The sequence below is a fragment of the Crinia signifera genome, chromosome 6, assembly GCF_055691185.1.
Source record: "Crinia signifera chromosome 6, ASM5569118v1, whole genome shotgun sequence".
In the NCBI taxonomy this organism is placed as follows: Eukaryota; Metazoa; Chordata; class Amphibia; order Anura; family Myobatrachidae; genus Crinia; species Crinia signifera.
Genome location: NC_139222.1, coordinates 13,625,505 through 13,647,360, shown reverse-complemented (window position 1 = coordinate 13,647,360; position 21,856 = coordinate 13,625,505). Strand labels below are relative to the sequence as shown.

At 46.1% G+C, this 21,856-nt stretch overlaps 2 protein-coding genes across 2 annotated transcripts in view; one reads left to right on the top strand and one right to left on the bottom strand.

The window, feature by feature from the left end:
* Positions 1-3,080, bottom strand: part of LOC146010035 (uncharacterized) — a 97,598-nt gene extending 94,518 nt beyond the window's left edge. Inside the window, exon 1 of the mRNA XM_083150861.1 lies at positions 3,061-3,080. Within this exon, the coding sequence (XP_083006987.1) occupies positions 3,061-3,062 (2 nt within the window). The 5' untranslated portion in view covers positions 3,063-3,080. The remainder of the gene's footprint in view (positions 1-3,060) is intronic.
* A 235-nt stretch (positions 3,081-3,315) lies between these two features.
* On the top strand, positions 3,316-21,063 carry LOC146009523 (uncharacterized). Its single transcript, XM_083149965.1, has 9 exons — positions 3,316-3,579; positions 4,765-4,897; positions 6,112-6,300; positions 7,025-7,145; positions 7,395-8,776; positions 17,070-17,195; positions 18,144-18,248; positions 18,658-18,781; positions 19,024-21,063. The coding sequence occupies exons 2-9, from the start codon at positions 4,820-4,822 to the stop codon at positions 20,913-20,915; spliced, it is 4,017 nt and encodes a 1,338-aa protein (XP_083006091.1). The 5' UTR covers positions 3,316-3,579; positions 4,765-4,819; the 3' UTR covers positions 20,916-21,063.
* Positions 21,064-21,856: the final 793 nt, after the last annotated feature.

Below are 21,856 nucleotides of genomic sequence, written 5' to 3'. Positions count from 1 at the left end.
TTGACGAGGAGCTTTATGCCATCTTCTGGTGTCGTCACTACGTCTGTAGAGCCATTGCGCCGTATGATCAGTTTGGTGGGGAACCCCCATCTGTATTGAATCTCGGCTTTTTGTAGTGCTTTGGTCACTGGCAGGAAGGTACGTCGATGGGCTATGGTAGTAGCTGAGAGATCCCCGAATATTTGAAGGGGGCCCAGTATTGGTGCTGCCAGGTCTTTGGATCTCGTTGCCCGCAGTATTTTTTCTTTGATATGGTAGAAGTGGAAGCGCATTATAGTGTCCCTTGTTGCTTCTTGTGGGGCTGATCTGGGTTTAGGGAGTCTATGCACACGGTCTAATAGCAAATCCTGGCTGCTTGCTTCTGGTAGTAGCTGTTTGAATATTTTCGTTACATAATCTTCTGGTTCTAAATTGGACACCGATTCCGGAATCCCTCTTACTTTGACGTTATTCCGTCTAGATCGGTCCTCAAGCTCCCCCACTTTATTCCGTAAAGATGTCACTTCAGCTTGTAGTTCGTCATGTGAGGTGAGGAGGTCATTGTGGGAGCAGACTATTTCTTCACATTTGGTCTCCAGATGATCCGTTCTTTGCCCGATATCATCAATGGACTGCTGGCATGTCTGCAGAGCTGTTTTAAATTCCGCCGACATGTCTGTCTTAAAGGAGGCAAGGAGTTGCTTCATTAGGCCCACCGTCAAAGGGGCATCGTCTCCCATATCCGAGTCGTCTGTTTGTAAGTGTTGTTTGGGGTCAAACGGGGTTGAGAGAGCTGAGAGTTGTTTTTGGTTTGCCGCCGCGGATGGGGCCGACAGCTTTGTGGTTGTCGGGGAAGCTTGAGCCTTGAAGAAACTCACTTGTGAAGTGCTCGGGGCGTCTTTTTGGCGTTTAGCTGGCATGCTAAGCCTTGGGATTCACTTGAGGTAGGTAGTTGTAGTGTTGGTGTCTTTGCGATCTTGTTACTAATGTGGTAATCGCTGTATGCACTATCTTTATTTTATATAATGACAGAGGCGAACTTATACAGTTACATCATATTTGTATTTTGATCAGCGTATTTCAAAGAGTCCAGTATGTGTGATAACTGGAGTCGCAAAGTCCCGCGACGCCAATATGGTTGGTTTTTCTCCGTTTACTGATAGTATTATTGTGCGGCGGGTGAGTAGCTCTGAGCCGTGAGGGTGTGATACTGAAGGTTGGGACACCTTTCGGGAGTTGTTATTTAACTGTCCTGGCTTCTAACTTTTCTGGTGATGCAGTTGTTTATTTGGTCCACTAGGTGGGGCTCCAGGATCATTTATCTTCAAAGGTAGCTAGAGCAGTAGTTATGATTCTCCCAGACTTGGTAAGGCAGTGATCTTTTCTTTTTTTTTTTTTTTAACCCTTGTTTAGCTGGTGGGTTCTGTGCCTTAGAGTTTAGTGTGAGCCCTGGGGTCTTTAGGTAGTTTTTCTCTGGGTCTCACAGTGCTCACTAGCTTAAATATTAGGTCCAGGCCTGGGTGGTGCTAGGACCCCCTGGTGTGAAATGGGCACAGGGTCACTCTTTGATGTGCCTCCCCCTGACTCTCTGGTGATTGCGGCAGGTGGGCTGAGGGTCACGCTGGCAGCAGGGCTGTTTCTAGCTGGGGAGACAGGTAGGGATGGTGCTTGCCCACTCTATTCCTCTCTGAGGGTGAGATGGTTCTCAGCTTGGGTATGTGGGGCTCTGCTATGGTCAGGTTGTGGCTGGTCCCGATTATAGGGCTAGGGAGGGGGGATGCTGCAGTCTTCAGCAGCACCTTACCTCTCCTTGAAGTAGCGTGTCAGCGCGCCCTCCTGTAATGGCGGCAGCAGCTTTCGGGTAGCGGTGGGATCCCAGCCTCTCTCCTGCGCCTCCTGTTCCACCCGCAGGCCGGCCGACCTGTTTTCCTCCCTCCGCCGCTTCAGCCTCCGCCGGGTGGATTAATCAACGTGCGCCAGCGCGTCCCCGCCGTCCGCTTCAAAATTTAGGTCCCGGCTTCCGTGGCACACCAGGCCGCAACCCGCAGGAAGGCAGGAGGCCCTCCCCGGCTCCGCAGTCGGTGTCCAGGCACTCTCCGGAGGTCAGGTAGGGCAAGTCTGACCCTCCGATGGGGGAAGCAAGGTGCAGATCTGGGGTTTTTCCGTGGGTATTAACGGAGCTCTTTAGAAGCGCGTCTTCTCTTAATGGCTGTTAGGCCACGCCCCCACCAAAAAACATTTTAAGTTCTGGCATATCGTGTAATGGGCATTACTGTGTATGATGTAACATGTAACTGGCATTATGGTATGCAAAATCAAGAATGAAATTAAAGCAAGGGTTAAAAAAAAATCAACATAAGGCGGGTCAAAGGGCGGGGCTGGGGCGGGACATGGGTGGGGCAGCGGGTGTGTCAAGGGGCGGGCCACTGTCCGGGAATCTCTCAACAAAAAGGTGGTAACCCTAGATGTATATGATGTATATCAGTAACATAGGCAGTGGTGCAGTATAATACAGATCATGGGATTGGACATATTACAGTATAAGGTGCATATTAGTGATATAATTATATACAGTATAATACACATCCCCTTATTACACTGATGTATATGATGTATATCAGTAACATAGGCAGTGGTGCAGTATAATACACATCCCCTTATTACACTGATGTATATGATGTATATCAGTAACATAGGCAGTGGTGCAGTATAATACAGATCATGGGATTGGACATATTACAGTATAAGGTGCATATTAGTGATATAATTATATACAGTATAATACACATCCCCTTATTACACTGATGTATATGATGTATATCAGTAACATAGGCAGTAGTGCAGTATAATACACATCCCCTTATTACACTGATGTATATGATGTATATCAGTAACATAGGCAGTGGTGCAGTATAATACACATCCCCCTTATTACACTGATGTATATGATGTATATCAGTAACATAGGCAGTAGTGCAGTATAATACAGATGGGATTGGACATATTACAGTATAATGTGCATATTAGTGATATAAGCTGCACAGTAAGTGAATATAGCAGTATATATAACACATATAATACATTACAGTCTGTGTGATATTCCTCCTGTCCCGGATGTATTTGTCTGTCTATGGGCGGATACATTGCAGACCACACACGCTAGGCTAGAATGATAGGAGATAACACTATGCTACTTCGCTGTCTTCAGTTTGGGCCACGGCAATATGGCCGCCGTTCATGATGTACTCCTTAATAAATAAGAAGATACTAGCGCCTACTGTAGGAGACCTGCTAGGTATTGCTCCAGGTCAAGTGATTCCTAAGATTTGATGCAATGATTACTTGTCTTTGGAAACATGGCTGCCGCCACAGTCTCCATGCGGGGCATTCGTTCTCTTGTGACTGGATAACTCAGTCTCAGTCTCGGCAATTGGATGGTTTTAGTCATGTGACGGCTTCAGCGTGCCGGGGAAATGACTTCAACACCCAACATCCTTTGCTTCCCACAGCTATCACTTCCGGAATGGGGTTCTAAGGTCGTATATAGGAAGTATTTATTGTAGTTTGTAGTATTATCTGCTGCCCAGTGTCTAATGGAAGGTAATATATCTGTTATTATATATGTATGTACTATATATGTATGTACTTGTGTACTATCTGTAATGTATCACTGTAATTATGTAGCAATAACAATAGTCTATATATACATTAAATCCCTATAGTGCCACCTGTTTATCTATATTATATCCCTTTTGTTGGTATGTATCATTTCTCTTAATTGTTATATTGCTGTATTATAATGTCATTATTTAATACTTCCTGTATTCTGTCCCTGTGTTATGGTATATCAATTATAGTATGATACCACTGTATTATAATATATGCCTTTTATAACATATAATAATAGGACACAGACCTTTTATCTGTAATTTACCACTAGATTATCATATAGAGATCTGTCATTATATATTGTTATAGAATAACATGGGCCTCTAGCTTCACACCCATGACTTCGCTACAGTCACGTTGTCACCGCCCAGTATCCACCCAGAACGACCATATTACGGAAAGACAGATCTTACAATATCCGTCGATATTTTAGAATAGGATGGAGATACAGTAAAATGTGTAAGATTTGCAGCTGAAACTCGTTATTTGCGCCTGACCTGACTGAGTCACTTCCAGAGAGGAGGAGGACAATGCGTAGGCTCCACATAGGCCCCTCCTCTATAGCCAGCAGCGCTGTACACTCTGGCTGCTAGGGTCACTAAGGAACCCTAGCGGTGGCTGTCTCAGAGTCTACTGCACTTGTGCAGGTCTCCGGTAAAATGGACGCCACAACATTTTCCTGGTGATTTCTGCCAAGCTTCTGATGACACTGGACTGCGGCATATGGTGTCACCAATAATACTGCCTCCAATCATTTTAGAATCATGTAGCAGACCCTTCCAGATCCATGTGGGGGAGGGCATGATAGAAACTTATTATGTAGGTGGCAGTGGCACTATACACAGCTGAGTAGTGCTTGCCACACATAATATGACAGGGGCTGCATCGCTGTTTAACCCCTTGAGTGGTGGGTTTTGCTGGGGCAGGAAAATCCTACCAGGGCAGTTTGTCCTGCCCCAGCAAAACGCACCACAGAGTGCTGGGCCACCCTTCCGTCGAGGTGATTGAAATTCTTGTATAGCAAACAATGCAAATTAAATGTAAAACTTGATAAATTATCTTTAAATATAAGGTCTGGTTCTAATATTTTTTTTTTTTTTTTTTTACCTTTTTCAGTTCTTAAATATAGTATAGAATTTTACTGAGATTCCCCAATCCACATGGACTAAAAATGAGCAAGTACAGGGACAAGATGACTGAAAGCATTATAAACCTCACTCTGGAGATCATCTACCTGCTGACCGGGGAGGTGAGTAGTCTGGGAGCGTCACAGTGACATCACTTATATCTATAGTAATAATACAGGGACCTGACTGGGGAGGTGAGGGGATCTGGGAGCGTCACAGTGACATCACTCTTATCTCTATTACTAACACAGGGACCTGACCGGGGAGGTGAGGGGGTCTGGGAGCGTCACAGTGACATCACTCTTATCTCTATTACTGACACAGGGACCTGACCGGGGAGGTGAGGGGGTCTGGGAGCGTCACAGTGACATCACTTATATCTATAGTAATAATACAGGGACCTGACCGGGGAGGTGAGTAGTCTGGGAGCGTCACAGTGCCATCACTTATATCTATAGTAATAATACAGGGACCTGACTGGGGAGGTGAGGGGATCTGGGAGCGTCACAGTGACATCACTCTTATCTCTATTACTGACACAGGGACCTGACCGGGGAGGTGAGGGGGTCTGGGATCATCACAGTGACATCACTCTTATCTCTATTACTGACACAGGGACCTGACCGGGGAGGTGAGGGGGTCTGGGAGTGTCACAGTGACATCACTCTTATCTCTATTACTGACACAGGGACCTGACCGGGGAGATGAGGGGATCTGGAAGCGTCACAGTGACATCACTCTTATCTCTATCACTGACACAGGGACCTGTCTGGGGAGGTGAGGGGATCTGGGAGCATCACAGTGCCATCACTTATATCTATAGTAATAATACAGGGACCTGACTGGGGAGGTGAGGGGATCTGGGAGCGTCACAGTGACATCACTCTTATCTCTATTACTGACACAGGGACCTGACTGGGGAGGTGAGGGAGTCTGGGAGCGTCACAGTGACATCACTTATCTATAGTAATAATACAGGGACCTGACTGGGGAGGTGAGGGGGTCTGGGAGCGTCACAGTGACATCACTCTTATCTCTATTACTGACACAGGGACCTGACCGGGGAGGTGAGGGGATCTGGGAGCATCACAGTGACATCACTCTTATCTCTATTACTGACACAGGGACCTGTCTGGGGAGGTGAGGGCGTCTGGGAGCATCACAGTGACGTCACTCTTATATTTTACTGACACAGGGACCTGACCGGGGAGGTGAGGTCACAGTGACATCACTCTTATCTCTATTGCCAACACGGAGACCTGACTGGGGAGGTGAGGGAATGTTTTAAAGAGTTATTGTGCTTTTGTTCTAGAGAAATGTCTATTTCATTATTTAGGATTATATTATCGTGAATAAGTCTGATGAATGTAAGACATCCAGTAACTGTCTCCCTGCATCTGGAGGACTGAGAAAACCCAAGAGCCCCATCATGATGCCCCCACCTCACTCATTGATACATGAGAGACACAATGACCAGAAGATCCTGAAACTCACCAACAAGATCATTCAGCTGCTGACTAGAGAGGTGACTGCTGGGAATGGGACATTATACAGTAACACCGGGGATGTGACTGCTGGGAATGGGACCTTATACAGTAACACTGGGGGATGTGACCGGAGAGGTGACTGCTGGGAATGGGACATTATACAGTAACACTGGGGGATGTGACCGGAGAGGTGACTGCTGGGAATGGGACGTTATACATTAACACCGTGGGATGTGACCGGAGAGGTGACTGCTGGGAATGGGACATTATACAGTAACACCGGGGGATGTGACCGGAGAGGTGACTGCTGGGAATGGGACGTTATACAGTAACACCGGGGGATGTGACCGGAGAGGTGACTGCTGGGAATGGGACATTATACAGTAACACCAGGGAATGTGACCGGAGAGGTGACTGCGGGGAATGGGACATTATACAGTAACTCTGGGAATGTGACCGCAGAGGTGACTGCTGGGAATGGGACATTATACAGTAACACCAGGAAATGTGACCGGAGAGGTGACTGCTGGGAATGGGACGTTATACAGTAACACCGGGGGATGTGACCGGAGAGGTGACTGCTGGGAATGGGACGTTATGCAGTAACACCGGGGATGTGACCAGAGAGGTGACTGCTGGGAATGGGACGTTATACAGTAACACCGGGGGATGTGACCAGAGAGATGACTGCTGGGAATGGGACGTTATACAGTAACACCGGGGGATGTGTCTGGGTGATGACTGTATCATTGTGTGTGTCAGGTTCCTATAAGGTGTGAGGATGTCACTGTCTATCTATCCATGGAGGAGTGGGAGTATATAGAAGAACACAAGGATCTGTACAAGGACATAATAGAGCAGCAACAGCCCTTCCATAGATTGGGTAAGAAGAGATTTACTTATTACTAATTTTACTATTAACGCCTCTGGCAATAAGATATTCTAGAGATTTCGGGTTGTGTTGCATTTGAATGCATTGCGTTCCTCCGGAGTCCCACTTCCTCTGTGTTCGCATCATGTGAATACTCTGGGTCATTCTACTTTGCCAAGTCCTGCTTGCTTTATCCATGTTCTTCAACCATAAACACTTAATATACTACACTTGTCTTTACTGTGTATTTATTTTCTTCAGATGGATCGGCGGTTGACACAACTTTATCTGAAGGCTGTTACCCTGGTTTTGCAGAGCGCAAGTCTATCAATGAGGAGAATCATAACATTAAAAGTCTTCAAGCACAATGCCTGAATATTAAGGAAGAAGGTGAGATAATGGGATCGTCCGAGAGGGACAGGACTGAAATGACAAAGCAAACTGTATCGCACGAAGAAGGAAATATTGACAAAGATATTTGCACAGATGTTACACGGTATACACCTAGTGATATAAAGGAGGAATCCATCTTCTGTCAACAAGCAGACGTCACCGATACTGGTAGTTATACACCGATAGATCGGACACCTTCTGATATAAAGGAGGAATCAGTCTCCTGCCAACCAGGAAATGTTAACAATACTTTTATTTATACACCTGCAAATCATTCACAACATACATTTGTTAAGGAGGAACCAGTCTCTTGTGCAAGAAGAAGAAGTCTCCTAGATCCTGATAACTATACACCCACAGGTCCTACCCGGTATACATCTGTTCATATTAAGGAGGAACCGGTCTCGTGTGACAGAGGAGACCTCCCAGACTCTAATAATTATACACCTACAGGTCATACACCATACACATCTAGTATAAAGGAGGAACCCGTGTTCTATGAACAAGGAACTTTCACGGATACCGATATTTACGCCCCCACAGGTGTCAGCGCGGAGAGTAATCTTAATGTCTTTACTCCGATGGACCAGCTCTATAAAGATATTGACATTCTAGATTTTGGCAAGTGGGACCTGTGCCCAGAGAAAGCACATGACCCGTCGTTGGTAAACTACCCCGAACGTAGGGAGACTGCGACCAACAAATCAACCCTTCCGTTGAATCCAAGGACTTGCGTAGGGGACAAGGCAACTCTCTGTCCCGACTGGTGGAGAACGTTTGGCAGCAACTCAAATTCGGAGGTGCACCCAGTTCCGAAACAGCATCATTTGTATGACCGGGACAAAAGGTTCACCAAACCATCAGACTTTTACCGGCAACAGAGACTTAATACCAAAGAGAGCGAGTTCTTCTGCTATGTATGTGGGAAATATTTTTCCACTAACCCCCACCTTATCCGACACCAGAGGATTCACACGGGAGAGAAGCCTTTCCCTTGTACCGAATGCGGGAAGAGTTTCAACCAGAAGTCAATCCTGGTTACGCACCAGCGGACGCACACCGGGGAGAAACCCTTCGTGTGTTCATTCTGCGGGAAATCCTTTATCAAGAGCTCCAACCTCGTCACCCATCAGAGAGTCCACGGCGGGGAGAAGCCGTTTTATTGTCCCGAATGCGGAAAGTCCTTCATGAAAAGTTCCAGCCTTATGGCACATCAACGGACTCACCGGAGCAGGAAGCAATTTACCTTTCTCTGATACGGCGTGACCGTCCTAAATTCCAATTGACTGAATAGCAAATAAGTATTTAAACATAAATATTATTTGGGTGTGGTATATTAGGTAGACAAGACAATGTAACAATTGCATATCTTAAACGGTTATTTATTCAATTTATAGCATACTGTTAAAGAAGAATAAAGTCCGCCGTTATTTATTCTACAATACAAATATATAACCCAGTGGTTCCGAAGTGCTGTCCTCAAGGTCCCCCAACCGTACAGATTGTAGGGATATTCCCTGCTTGTGCACAGATGGTATAATAAGGATCTTCAGAAAGGGCTGTCTGAACCATATCTTCTAGTGTGTACACTTGATAATGTTAACGATGCCACTCCTGCGTATTGTAAGCGATGATTGATATCTGGCAGCACGGACGGTGTAATGGTTAACATAGCTGCCTCACAGCACTGAGGTCATGGGTTCGATTCCCACCATGGCCTAACTGTGCGGAGTTTGTATATTCTTCCCGTACCGGCGTGGGTTTCCTCTGGGTACTCCGGTTTCCTCCCACATTCAAAAAATATACTGGTACGCTAATTGGCTCCCAACAAAATGAACCCTAGAATGTCTGTGTGCGCGTGTACATGTGGTAGGGAACATAGATTGTAAGCTCCACTGGGGCAGGGACTGATGTGAATGTTCAACTATACTCTGTACAGCGCTGCGGAATATGTTTGTGCTATATAAATAACTGGTAATAAATGAATATCTAACGAACTGCATGGTTAGCGGGCCCTGGTGACATCGCATAACTATATCGGCGGCCAGTATCGTTCAGCATTGCTGCGCAATTGTTAACTATATCGGCTGAAGCCTCCGTCGTCTAGTGTGTATGGGGCTTAAGTCAGCTATGCCTAAGCATGGATATCCTGAAAACCTGGACTGCAGGGTAGCCTTGAGGACCTTGTTTTGGAACCACTGTATCAACCACATCCATGTTTAACTTAATTTAAAATTCGAAGACTTTTTTATAACGAATGTCACCAAATCTTTTCTTTACACATGACAAATTTGTGAACATAAATGATAAAATAATAAAGGAGAGATGTATTGGTAATGTTTGTGAAGTCACTGGACTAGAGGCTACAGGTTAGTTCTATACATGGATGGGAGCGACGGTATCTCTTGGCGGAAATGTCAGCGGTGGGAACTGCGGTGAAGGTATTATAGATCTTAGGGGCTCATTTACCAATGAGTGATAAAACGTGTTGAATGTGATGAGTGGTTCTCCAGCCAATCAGATCCAACCGCCATGTATTTGAAAAACAACAGTTGGGAGCTGATTGGCTGCAGCAGAATTTATCATACACGGTGAGTTTTATCATTCAGAATGGGTTTTTATCACCGGTTGATCAATGGACCCCATAGTAAGAATTTAGGTAGGTGCCTGACTCATGTAGCATTATTTGACATTATTTAGCATTCATCGCTGACTTATCTATAAGCCCCATACACACTAAGCAATATTTTAAACGATATCGCTCATTTTCCCATTACCGTGAGAGATTGTTTCAATTATCGCTTAGTGTGTATGATGAGTATCAGCAAGGATGCACGCTCCCGCGGGTGATTAGTGGTGCTCTGGGTCATCCTGCATGTACAGAGAATGGTGCACATCGTTAACGAGTGTTGCAGTGTAGCCCCTGCTCCCACCACCATGATCGCTGGGTATATAAGAAGGGTTAAACCTGTGTCGCGTTCTGTATAATGGGCAACCCAGATATATTGTGAAAAAGCTGGACCCGGGTCAAGGGAGTATATGACTACCTCTTTTCCACTAAAAGCCATTGCCTGACCCGGGATTTGAAACCAATCCGGGTCATTTCCTGGACATACCCCTTTACATTGCAGCGTCGACGGTTATTCTCGAGTTGACGCCGTTCAAACTGCACACGGGTGCATTGACGGCACTTAGAGATGACATCATCTGCAACCTCCAGTAAATCTCACTCTCCCCATGCTCTGAACAGATCATGGGTTGGAAGACCTGGGTTACCCCATTTACACTGCAGCTCAACCAGGTCCTTCCTGGTTGGAGCCTTGCTAGCTGACCCGGAAAGATTGCTGGGTTACTGGACCTGGGGTATTTTTAGGGTTACCACCTTCCGTTCGGGATTACTCCAGACAGTTTGGTAATTAAGACCGGACTCCAGAGGGGTGGCATTCTTGGACTATACAATGCCTGGGAATAGTAGCTGCATATTCCTGGACATTGCATAGTCCGGGAACACCACACTGCCCGGACGCCGGTCTAAATTACTGGATTGTCCAGAGTAAAATTGGTGATTACCCTAGGTATTTTTTTATGGGGACCCTTTGTTCCTGTCAACAACACAATAGCTGATGATTTAGGTAGCTTAAAGCAGCAGAAGCCACCACATTCGTGATCTTACGCCTAGAAGACTGCTCAGGGATGTGTATGCTAATCCCTTACGCACCCCATAGTGTTTCCAGTCCACATTGAGCCTTGGGGCTGGCGCAAGTCCTGACTGCAGCTACAAAAAAATGGTCATCCCATTTGGATTCTATACATCAGGGCAAGGAATACTAGCATTAGCATAAAATGGCGGACACAACTACGGAAAAAGAATCTACGGCAGTCGCAAAATCCACCCAAGAAATTAAGTGGTTGTATTAATTCAGGGTTGTAGACTTTAATAGCGATTTTGCCATTTTAGCTCCGCCCTATCCTCTGAGACCCACGGATTGCATTTAAATTCCGCGATCGGGGGTGCAGCGGCGGTCCCCCCTGAATCCGGGAGGGTTGCCCACCCTTTCGGGGGGCCGGGAGGGGGACCCGATTTTCGGGAGACTCCCGGCCATTCCGGGAGGGTAGGCAACCCTGTATTAATTTCAGAAAACATTCACTAAAACTTTATGCGTCGCAGAGACTATTTAGTTTTAGTCTCTGCGACGCATAAAGTTTTATTTTTACTGCTGGCAGACATTTGCATGTCAAAAAACACACATCAGTGAGAGACAATGACATACATATTTAAATGCAATTGATATGATGTCAGAAATTGACATTTGACCCTATCTGTGCTCATGTAGTCAGCAAAATGAGGCCAGAGCCGCAGCAACGGGGAGACAGCTAGCGCACGGACACTCTCCTGCTCTATCAACCTCAGGCTGGGCAGGGCGCGGGATCCGATTGGGCAGCTCGCGTCACGTGACCCCTCTCATCCCTCTGCCGTTCAGCGCTAGTGAAAAGGAATGTGCCGTCAGTTGCCGGCGACTTGTCCCTGCGGGTCCCTGACAAAATGGCGCCCGTCGTCCGCAGCTCTGACTACAATTCCCACCACTCTCACCGTCCCAACCACACTGTTTCTGGTGTTACCCTGAAACCTGACCCCCATTCACTGCTGAGAGGTCTGTATCTGTTATATTCCATCATCAGTACTGTTCCAGTATCAGTGTATTATGTTACCTGGTCTAATATGGCCACATGCCGTGTTATGACTGAGTCTTATTGTATTATATGGTCCACCTACACTGTAATAACTATCTTGTCATCACTAACACTGTGATATCAGCCTGAGTATATTATAACTGACACTGTAATAACTATTTTCTTATATGATCACTTACACTGCATTATCTGTACCCCATATAATATGAATTGCATTGTAAATATATGTCTCTTATAGTAGATTTGTAACTTTAGTATCTGTATCTCATTATTTTCTTTGTTCACTTCCCCTTTAATATCTATGTCTTTTATTACATAGAACATCTGTATATTATTATATTACCACATTCCAATTCTACTTATCATTTATCTAGAACTTTCTGAAGGATAATAGCTAGAATCTGGTTGCTATCGGCATCTCTCACTTCTTAAAACACACATTTTAGTAAACTTACCTCTTAAGCCCCACAGCTAGACTATACGCTCCACCGCCGATTGTGCCTGGCTAGCGATATTGCGCATACATACAAATATCGGTCATTGATGTCCTCCCTCAGTACACACAGTCCTTGACGATAGTGATTGATATATCGTCTAGCGTGAATGGGGCTTTAGACTCTAGTATTTGTGTATCGTTTTATTATATTCTTACTTATACTGTAATAAGTATCTCGTTATCATTTACAATGCAGTATTTTTGATTTTAGGTTCCCAGTTTCAATTGCACCACTGGCAAACCTGGAAAATTCTCGGGAGTGCCACTGCCTGCGCTCCCTCTTGCCCGGCCCTGCCTCCCTCCCCCTGCTGTGTGCATCGTCACGCCGCACACAGCCGGGTTGCCGGGGGCAGGATCGGGCAGCGGCTGATAGACAGTTCAGTGGCGCTGCCCGGACCCAGGGGGTGTGGTTGTGCAAAAAACTTGCCCAGTGGGGAGCGCTCCCTGCAAAAAACCCCACCACTGTAGGGGTTAAATGGGACATCAAAGTTGAATACAATTTTTATGTTTTTATAACCTATGTAGTTTTTGATGCAATATATCACATGTAAAATCCAGATAGCTGCAGGCAGAGGGAGCTGGGCTGTAGGAGAATATAAAAAAGAATGGGCAGTCACTGATTGGTTGATAGAGCTCTCTGAGCCAATCAGCGGCTGCCTATTCATCTGCATGATTTTGATTAAAATTTACCTGGCTCCTCCCACTCGGCTCTCGGAGTCCCCCTGCCTGGTGTCTCTCTGCCCAGCTCTCTGAGTCCCCCCGCATCTGATGCGATACATCCTGGGTGCCACTGATGGTTGCACATAAGATTTATGTTATGTTGTTATGTTCCATAACTTAATAAACATTATAAGATGGTTTGTTGCGGATGCAAGCTGTGTCTATTGGCATAGCATACCTCTGGTGTGGTTATGTACACCTTAATACCTTTAAGAAAGAGTGTACAACTGTATATACTATTGTATTGTGGTCTAACGCACAAAACAGGTTTATTCAGCAAAGAGAAGAGATACTCTAACAGCAACATGTAAATATCCATACCTTACTGTAATTATCTGTAACAAACAGATACTAGCAATCTAGATAAAGTTACAGCAAAGAGATACCTATCCTAACGGGTGCCGGACGTCTCACCGACAGTCGGGATTCCGACAGTCATTACTCCGACGTCGGAATCCCGACTGCTCCCTCATGGGGGTCCACGACCCCCATAGAGGGAGAATAAAATAGGTGGCGAGCGCAGCTTGCAACCGTGCCCGCAGAGCGAGCCCGCAATGGGCTTCATTGCGCTCCCCCCGCTGTACAGTCGGGATTCCGACGTCACGATAACGACTGTTGGAATTCCGACAGTCGGTGTGTTATACCACACCCATCCTAACAGCCTATAGTATTACAGCAGATGGATTTAACATAGATGAGAATTACAACCAACAAATATACATACGTACACCAGCGCGTCCCGGATCCAGTGATATCAGTATTCAGACATCGTGTAGGTGTGTTACCAGATATCTATGTACTGTATACAATAATGCACATAACACACAATGCACTCATGAGGTCTCCTTTCTTTAGTCCAGTGGTCGCCAACCCGTCGCTCGCGAGCTACCAGTAGCTCACGGCAGCGAATCGGGTGGCTCGACCACTCTGCTGCCCGCCCGCCTGTCTCTCCCTGCCACGGCCGCCTGCTTTCTACGCTAACGCTATGAGCCGGAGGAGAGGGGAGGAGAGCGCATTGCGCGTCTCTCCTACCCCTCACTGAGCATCCCTGTCACTTGGCCGCCTATCCGCCAATCAGAGCTCGCGGGCCGGCAGCCAATCAGGAGCCGGCCCGCGAGCTTTGATTGACGCTGACGGACGGCCCAGTCACAAGGAAGTGAAGGGAAGGAGAGACGTACGTTGTGCTGTGCTCTCCTTCCCCGAGAAGAGGAGAAGCTGCGGCAGCAGAGACACTGACACTGCAGGACGACACCGGACACAATGGTGAGTGTGCTGTGTGTGAGAGTGTGTGCATACCACTTGCTGGAACTGTGGGGGCATACTACTTTTTGGCAGTGGGGGCATACTACTTGTTGGCACTGGGGGTATACTACTTGTTGGCACTGGGGGCATACTACTTGCTGGCACTGTGGGGGCATATCCGGCACCATAGGGGCACAGATTGCACCGTGGGGGTATTCCTTTTTCTGGCACTGTGGGGGCATACCTGGCACTGCGGGAGCATATGTGTATCTGGCACTATTGGGGGCAAATGTGTATCTGGCACTATTTGGGCATATGTGTATATGGCATTGCACTATTGGGGGCATATTTGTATCACCCCATTTTCATTGGATGCACCCTATGTGGCTACACCAATTTTTGGCGCGCACAGTTATGTATGCGGCAAAGTGTGTCAGGGCCATTACAGTGTGTGGCATAATGTGTAAAGGGCATTATTTGGTTATTAGGCAGATTTTTTTATTTTTTTATTTTAGTAGCTCTTCGGGTGGTTCAGTTTGCCGCGAGTAGCTCGCACCCCGAAAAAGGTTGGAGACCACTGCTTTAGTCTAAAGGTCCATACACACTGGGCGACTATGCCCAGCGTGTATGGACAGCGATGATTGCTATCATCGCTGCGGGGAAAGCCGCTCAGTGCATACACACTGAGCGTCTTTCCCCCCTGCCCGGCGCCGACGGAGGGGGGAGGGGCGGCTTTGCATAGCGGAGCGCCATGCAAAGCCGTCCTGTAAGCTGCTCATCTGCTGGTACAACCAGCGGATGAGCGGCTTTCCCGGCGATGTTGCGGGAGCGCGCAGCAACGCTCACCGCTGGGGCATACACACTGGGCGGCTTTGAGCTGAAAGCCGCTCAAACCTGCTGTTTTGAGCCATTTTCAGCTCAAAGTCATACTCTGTGTATGGGCCTTAAGAGGCACACACCCTCTAAGTCCTCAATGGTCCATAAGCTGGCTTAGTTCAGTATATAGTTTCATACTCCTGCCTTGCAATTCTTGTATTTTTACTGCATCTCTTTGTACATATCTACTTCTACTCATAACTTGCGAACACAGTGTGCGATTATTCATCCGCAATGACCGGGTTACTGCTGGTAAAATACTGATCATATGAGACCAAACATGGTGCGAACAAGTGCTCCTAACCCTGGGATATATTTATTGCTGGATACATAGGGGAACTGTATATTTAAACCTTAAGTATCCAATATATATATTATATAGCATAGAATGCAGTTGTGTGTCTTTATAGCTTTTCTAAGTGTTAACATATTATATCGTAATGCGCACGCTCAGCAAATATACGCAATGTGTACTGTAGTACCCACACAAAGCACATGCATACATGATCTGGTGAGGTCTTTGCGTTCCAGACTTCAAGCTGTAAGTGGCTACAAAGGATTTGCAACAAAATATTAAACCGTAAAAGTGTGATTTAGGATTGTTTAGTTTGTCCCATTACTTTTGGTCCCTTCAAAAGTGTGAGGCAGATGTAGAAACCGTTGTAATTCCTACACCGTGCACCTGATATGGATGTAAATACCCTCAAATTAACGCTGAAAGGCTGCAGTTATAGCTCATCTTGCTTGGTTCATTTCAAACCCATTTTGTTGTTGTATAGAGCCCAAAATATGAGAAGTGTGTCCCAATATTTATGGACCTGACCTTGTGTAGTCTACTGTGACGGGGGCGGTAAACCGCCAAGTGCATACGTAGTGTTCATTCTAGCACCCGCCATCTTTGAAAACCCATGCAGTTCCTCTTCCCTGCCTGGGGTGTCGCTGTCTGCTGTAGTGCTTCCAGCACAGTGTGGTCTATATATCAGCACTGATATGCAAACCAGACCTGTGCTAGAAACACCACAGCAGACAGCGACACCCCAGGCAGGGAACAAGAACTGCATGGGTTTTCAAAGATAGGGGGTGCTAGAATGAACACTATGCATACATACGCAATTGCGAATAAACGGCATATTGTATTCTAGCACGGAAATGCAATTTAGACTTTAACATGACTCACAGCACCGAGGTCATGGGTTCGATCCCCACCATGGCCTTAACTGTGCGGAGTTTGTACATTCTCCCCGTACTTGCGTGGGTTTCCTCTTGGTACTCCGGTGTCCTCCCACAATCCAAAAATATACTGATAGGTCAATTGTCTCATAATAAACAAAATTGACCCGTGTGAGTGGCCAAGTGGGTCTTATTCAGTCACATTCTATGTTTCTATGTGTACTTTATGTGTTATTGTAATAGTCACAGGGAAGTGCGACATTATTCTACCCCACAATGCACTTGTTGTGAATCATGTTAAACAATCTGATCTACTCTTTCAGTCTTCTGAGGTCACCCTATGACCAGTCACAAGAGGCAGAACAATCCTCCAACCATTTCAAAGGAGCCTGATTATGGAAAAGGACAGGGATGTAATGTCTGAGAAGATATTAAAGCTGACATTGGAGATTATCTACCTGCTGACTGGGGAGGTGAGGTCACAGTGACGTCACTCTTATCTCTATTACTGACACAGGGACCTGACTGGGGAGGTGAGGGGGTCTGGGAGCGTCACAGTGACATCACTCTTATCTCTATTACTGACACAGGGACCTGACCGGGGAGGTGAGGGGGGCTGGGAGCGTCACAGTGACATCACTCTTATCTCTATTACTGACACAGGGACCTGACCGGGTAGGTGAGGGGGTCTGGGAGCGTCACAGTGACATCACTCTTATCTCTATTACTGACACAGGGAGCTGACCGGGGAGGTGAGGGGGTCTGGGAGCGTCACAGTGACGTCACTCTTATCTCTATTACTGACACAGGGACCTGACCGGGGAGGTGAGGGGGTCTGGGAGCGTCACAGTGACATCACTGTTATCTCTTGTTTTTAATTTTGTGTATGAATTGGAAAAACGTATAGTGAAGGCCCATTGAAGTAATAAGACCATGTTATGCTGTAGGAGGTTTTTAGTTCCACTCCCAATTTCCCAGTGAATATAAAGCTGCCCAGTTACAAGTTGCATGCAGAACTAGGGAAGTTTTTGACGGTAACACTAGCGCACATATCATGCTTCTATTCTATATAATGATATGTAGAAGCTGGTTAATTGATATACGCAGCTTCACCTGGAATACATAAGAAATCCCGACCGCCGAAATATCGACAAGGGGGGACGTGGATCGCCCCCCCTTGCGGGCTTGCTGCACTCGCCACGCAGCTGGCCCGGTGCCTCGCTATGCTTGGCACCCACGGAGGGACAAAGTGTTAGGATTTCGGCAGTCGGGATTCCGGCGTCGGGATTTTGAACGCCCTTCACCTGTCTACATCTCTTCCAGAAATCTGCCCGAGGGCATATACTGCAAGTGTAGATTATGGAGTACATTGATAACATGCTATTATATGAAAATGTAACTTGTGTATCCAATTTTAACAGAGCCCCATCACAGTGACTCCACCTCACTCACTGATACATGAGAGGCACAATGACCAGAAGATCCTGGAACTCACCAACAATATCATCCAGCTGCTGACCGGAGAGGTGACTGCTGGGAATGGGGACATTATACAGTAACACTGGGGGATGTGACCGGAGAGGTGACTGCTGGCAATGGGACGCTATACAGTAACACCGGGGGATGTGACCGGAGAGGTGACTGCTGGCAATGGGACGTTACACAGTAACACCGGGGGATGTGACCGGAGAGTTGACTGCTGGGAACGGGACATTATACAGTAACACCGGGGGATGTGACCGGAGAGGTGACTGCTGGGAATGGGACGTTATACAGTAACACCGGGGATGTGACCGGAGAGGTGACTGCTGGGAATGGGACATTATACAGTAACACCGGGGGATGTGACCGGAGAGGTGACTGCTGAGAATGGGACTTTATACAGTAACACCAGGGGATGTGTCTGGGTGATGACTGTATCACTGTCTGTGTCAGGTTCCTATAAGGTGTGAGGATGTCACTGTCTATCTCTCCATGGAGGAGTGGGAGTATATAGAGGAACACCGGGGTCTGTACAAGGACGTGATGATGGAGAATCACCGGCCCCTCACATTTCTGGGTAACATCATATTGGATTGTTATTAAATACTTTGAGTAAGGATGTTATTTACCTGCCATAAGATGAAACAGTTGTAATAACTTGTAGGCCACCTAGATGGTCAAGGTTTAAGAGATGGGCTTACTGTTATTGCTTATGTGACATTACAATTGCCTTAGCCTTTATAGTTGATAATCAATGTGAGAAATCCGCTTAAGTTATATTTTACTAAAATTGAATCCGCTGTGTGTTTATCATTGCAGATTCCTCAATAGCAAATAATAAACCTCCTGGAGAATCCCATTCCTGTATTGATTTTGGCATTAATACAAACACTCACACACACAACCTTAGAACTTCAGGGGAAGAAAAATGCCGGAATAGCTCTGTGGATGATGAGAGTCAGGGAACGTCTGTTCGGGAGGGGCCCTACCACTCGGTAGCATGTCAAGAAGGAAACTTCACCAACGTTTCTGCAAACATCGATTGTACACAGTATACCTCTACTGGTGTTAAGAAGGAATGTGATGTAGGAAATCCCACAGGCATTGACATGTATACAACCAGAGATCATACACCGTATACATCTATTCATATTAGGGAGGAACCTGTCTCCGGTGATGGAGAAGACCTCACAGATCATACACCGTATAAATCTACTCCTATTAAGGAGGAACCAGCCTCATGTGATGCAGGAGACCTCACAGATCATACACCGTATAAATCTACTCATATTAAGGAGGAACCGATCTCATGTGATGGAGAAGACCTCACAGAAAATACACCGTATACATCTACTCATAATAGAGTGGAACCCATCTTATGTGATGGAGGAGACCTTACAGATCATACACAGTATACATCTACATCTGCTCATATTAGGGTGGATCCCATCACATGTGATGGAGAAGACCTCTCAGGCCATACACAGTATACATCTGCTCAGATTAAGGAGGAGCCGGTCTCATGTGATGGGGGAGACCTCACACACACTGATAATTATAAACACACAGGTCTTACACAGTACACAGCTACTCGTATTAAGGAGGAACCGGTTTCATGTGATGGAGAAGACCTTACCTACACTGAGATGTTTACACCCGCAGGTCATACACAATATATGTCTACTCATATTAAGGAAGAATCAGACCTGTGTGAAAACTTCACTGATTTGGAGCCTTATAGACCCACAGATCAATCACACTCAAAATACAAGTCCCCTAATATCAACAAAGAATCTTCCTCCGCATTAATCAGCGACCATTTTGCCGATGACCATTACATCACCGCAAAAAATGGGCAGTGCAACAGTGAACTTTCTGGGCAGGAAAACCCTTGGAAGAACGGCAGACCACAAATGGATCTCAACTTTGCAACATGGGTAAACAGCAACTGTAGAAACATTTCCAAATCCTTTATATGTTTCGAATGCGGTAAATGTTTTTCCAGCAGTCCGCACCTCATCCGACACCAGAGGACTCACACGGGTGAAAGACCGTTTGAGTGTACGGAGTGCGGTAAATTCTTTTCGAGCAGCTCAAACTTGATAATGCATCAGAGGACTCACACTGGGGAAAAGCCATTTGCCTGCTTGGAATGCGGGAAACGTTTCGCCCGCAACCCCCATCTCATCAGGCACCAGAGAATACACACAGGCGAGAAACCTTTCGAATGTTTGGATTGCGGCAAGAGATTTAATCAGGACTCCAACCTTCTGAAACATCAGCGGACTCACACGGGAGAAAAGCCCTTTGTGTGCTTAGATTGCGGAAAGGATTTCACCAGTAATCCTCATCTTCTTAGGCACCGGCGCGTTCACACTGGGGAAAAACCATTTTCCTGCTCTGAATGCGGAAAATGTTTTTCCAGCAGCTCCAACCTGGCGACTCACCGGAGAACTCATACAGGAGAAAAACCTTATATGTGTTCGGACTGTGGGAAAGCTTTCTGCAAAAGTTCGAATCTTGTGGCCCACGAGAAAGTCCATCAGCAGTTTTCGTCCTCTGAGAAGTCTTGTTCGAAAAATCTCTTTGCCTATCAGACAAACCACCACCGAGAGAAGTCTTCCAATGGGGAAAATTTCTTGCTCAATTTTCGAGAATTCGCAGAGGAGACCAACAATTTTCTTGGTTATGAGATAGATGGATGGATCTAAGTATAAAACCCCAACTAGTCACCAGAAACTTTTTTTTTCAACATTAATTCTTTATTCCAAATGTTGAAACTTTTTTTTTTATTGCCGGGTCACTCAATCATGGCCTAGTTAAAATAGAATAATAAATAAAAAGAAGAATAATTGTTTAGCACTGTGACAAGTGTTTTGCCTAATACTCTTAACTAAAATACTTGTATATCGTTTTTATTTGGTACGCATCAAGTTTATCAAATGTCCTTACAAGAACAGAAATCATTTTGGATGGAAATTATTATACTGTAAGTAAATATGTAATAAAGCAATTCAGTCTCGGCCTGATTCAGGTTGGCTCGATAAGCTGCAAAAAAAATCGCCGCTTACTGAGCGCCTGAGACGCTGCTCGTTGCCCGTCAGAAAGCCTGTTCGCTCCACCGCTGCCGATATCCCCGTCGCTGTCCATCAATTGATTTCTTCTGCCTTTGCAAATAGAAGTCAGCGGAAACTGACTTTTATTTGCGAGCGCTACGACGAAGAGTGACTAACTTCCTGTGATCTCACCCGCCCGCCCCCGGCGGACATCGGCCTGCCCGCGTGCCCATGGGAATGGCCAGCATTTCCATGAGAAAGTCATTAAAGTGCTGGGCGTTCCCATGGGGGAGCCCCATTCCCGTCACCGTCCGCCCCCTGCCATCCCTCTCCCGCAACGAACAGCCTGGTGAGTGTGTAACTCGCCAAAGCCGTTCATTGCCGGGGTCTGCAAATATGTGCATGTTTCGCCCCTTTCCAAATAAACGTGAATTATGCCCTTTGTCCTCGAAGAATTTTGTATCTTTCGTGCACTGTTACAGCAAGGTTACCTAATACTCTAACTAGAGATAAACTTGTATACTGTTGTTATTTGGTACGCATCAAGTTTATCAAATGGCTTATAATAACTTCCATTCCAAATTACTTATATTCTT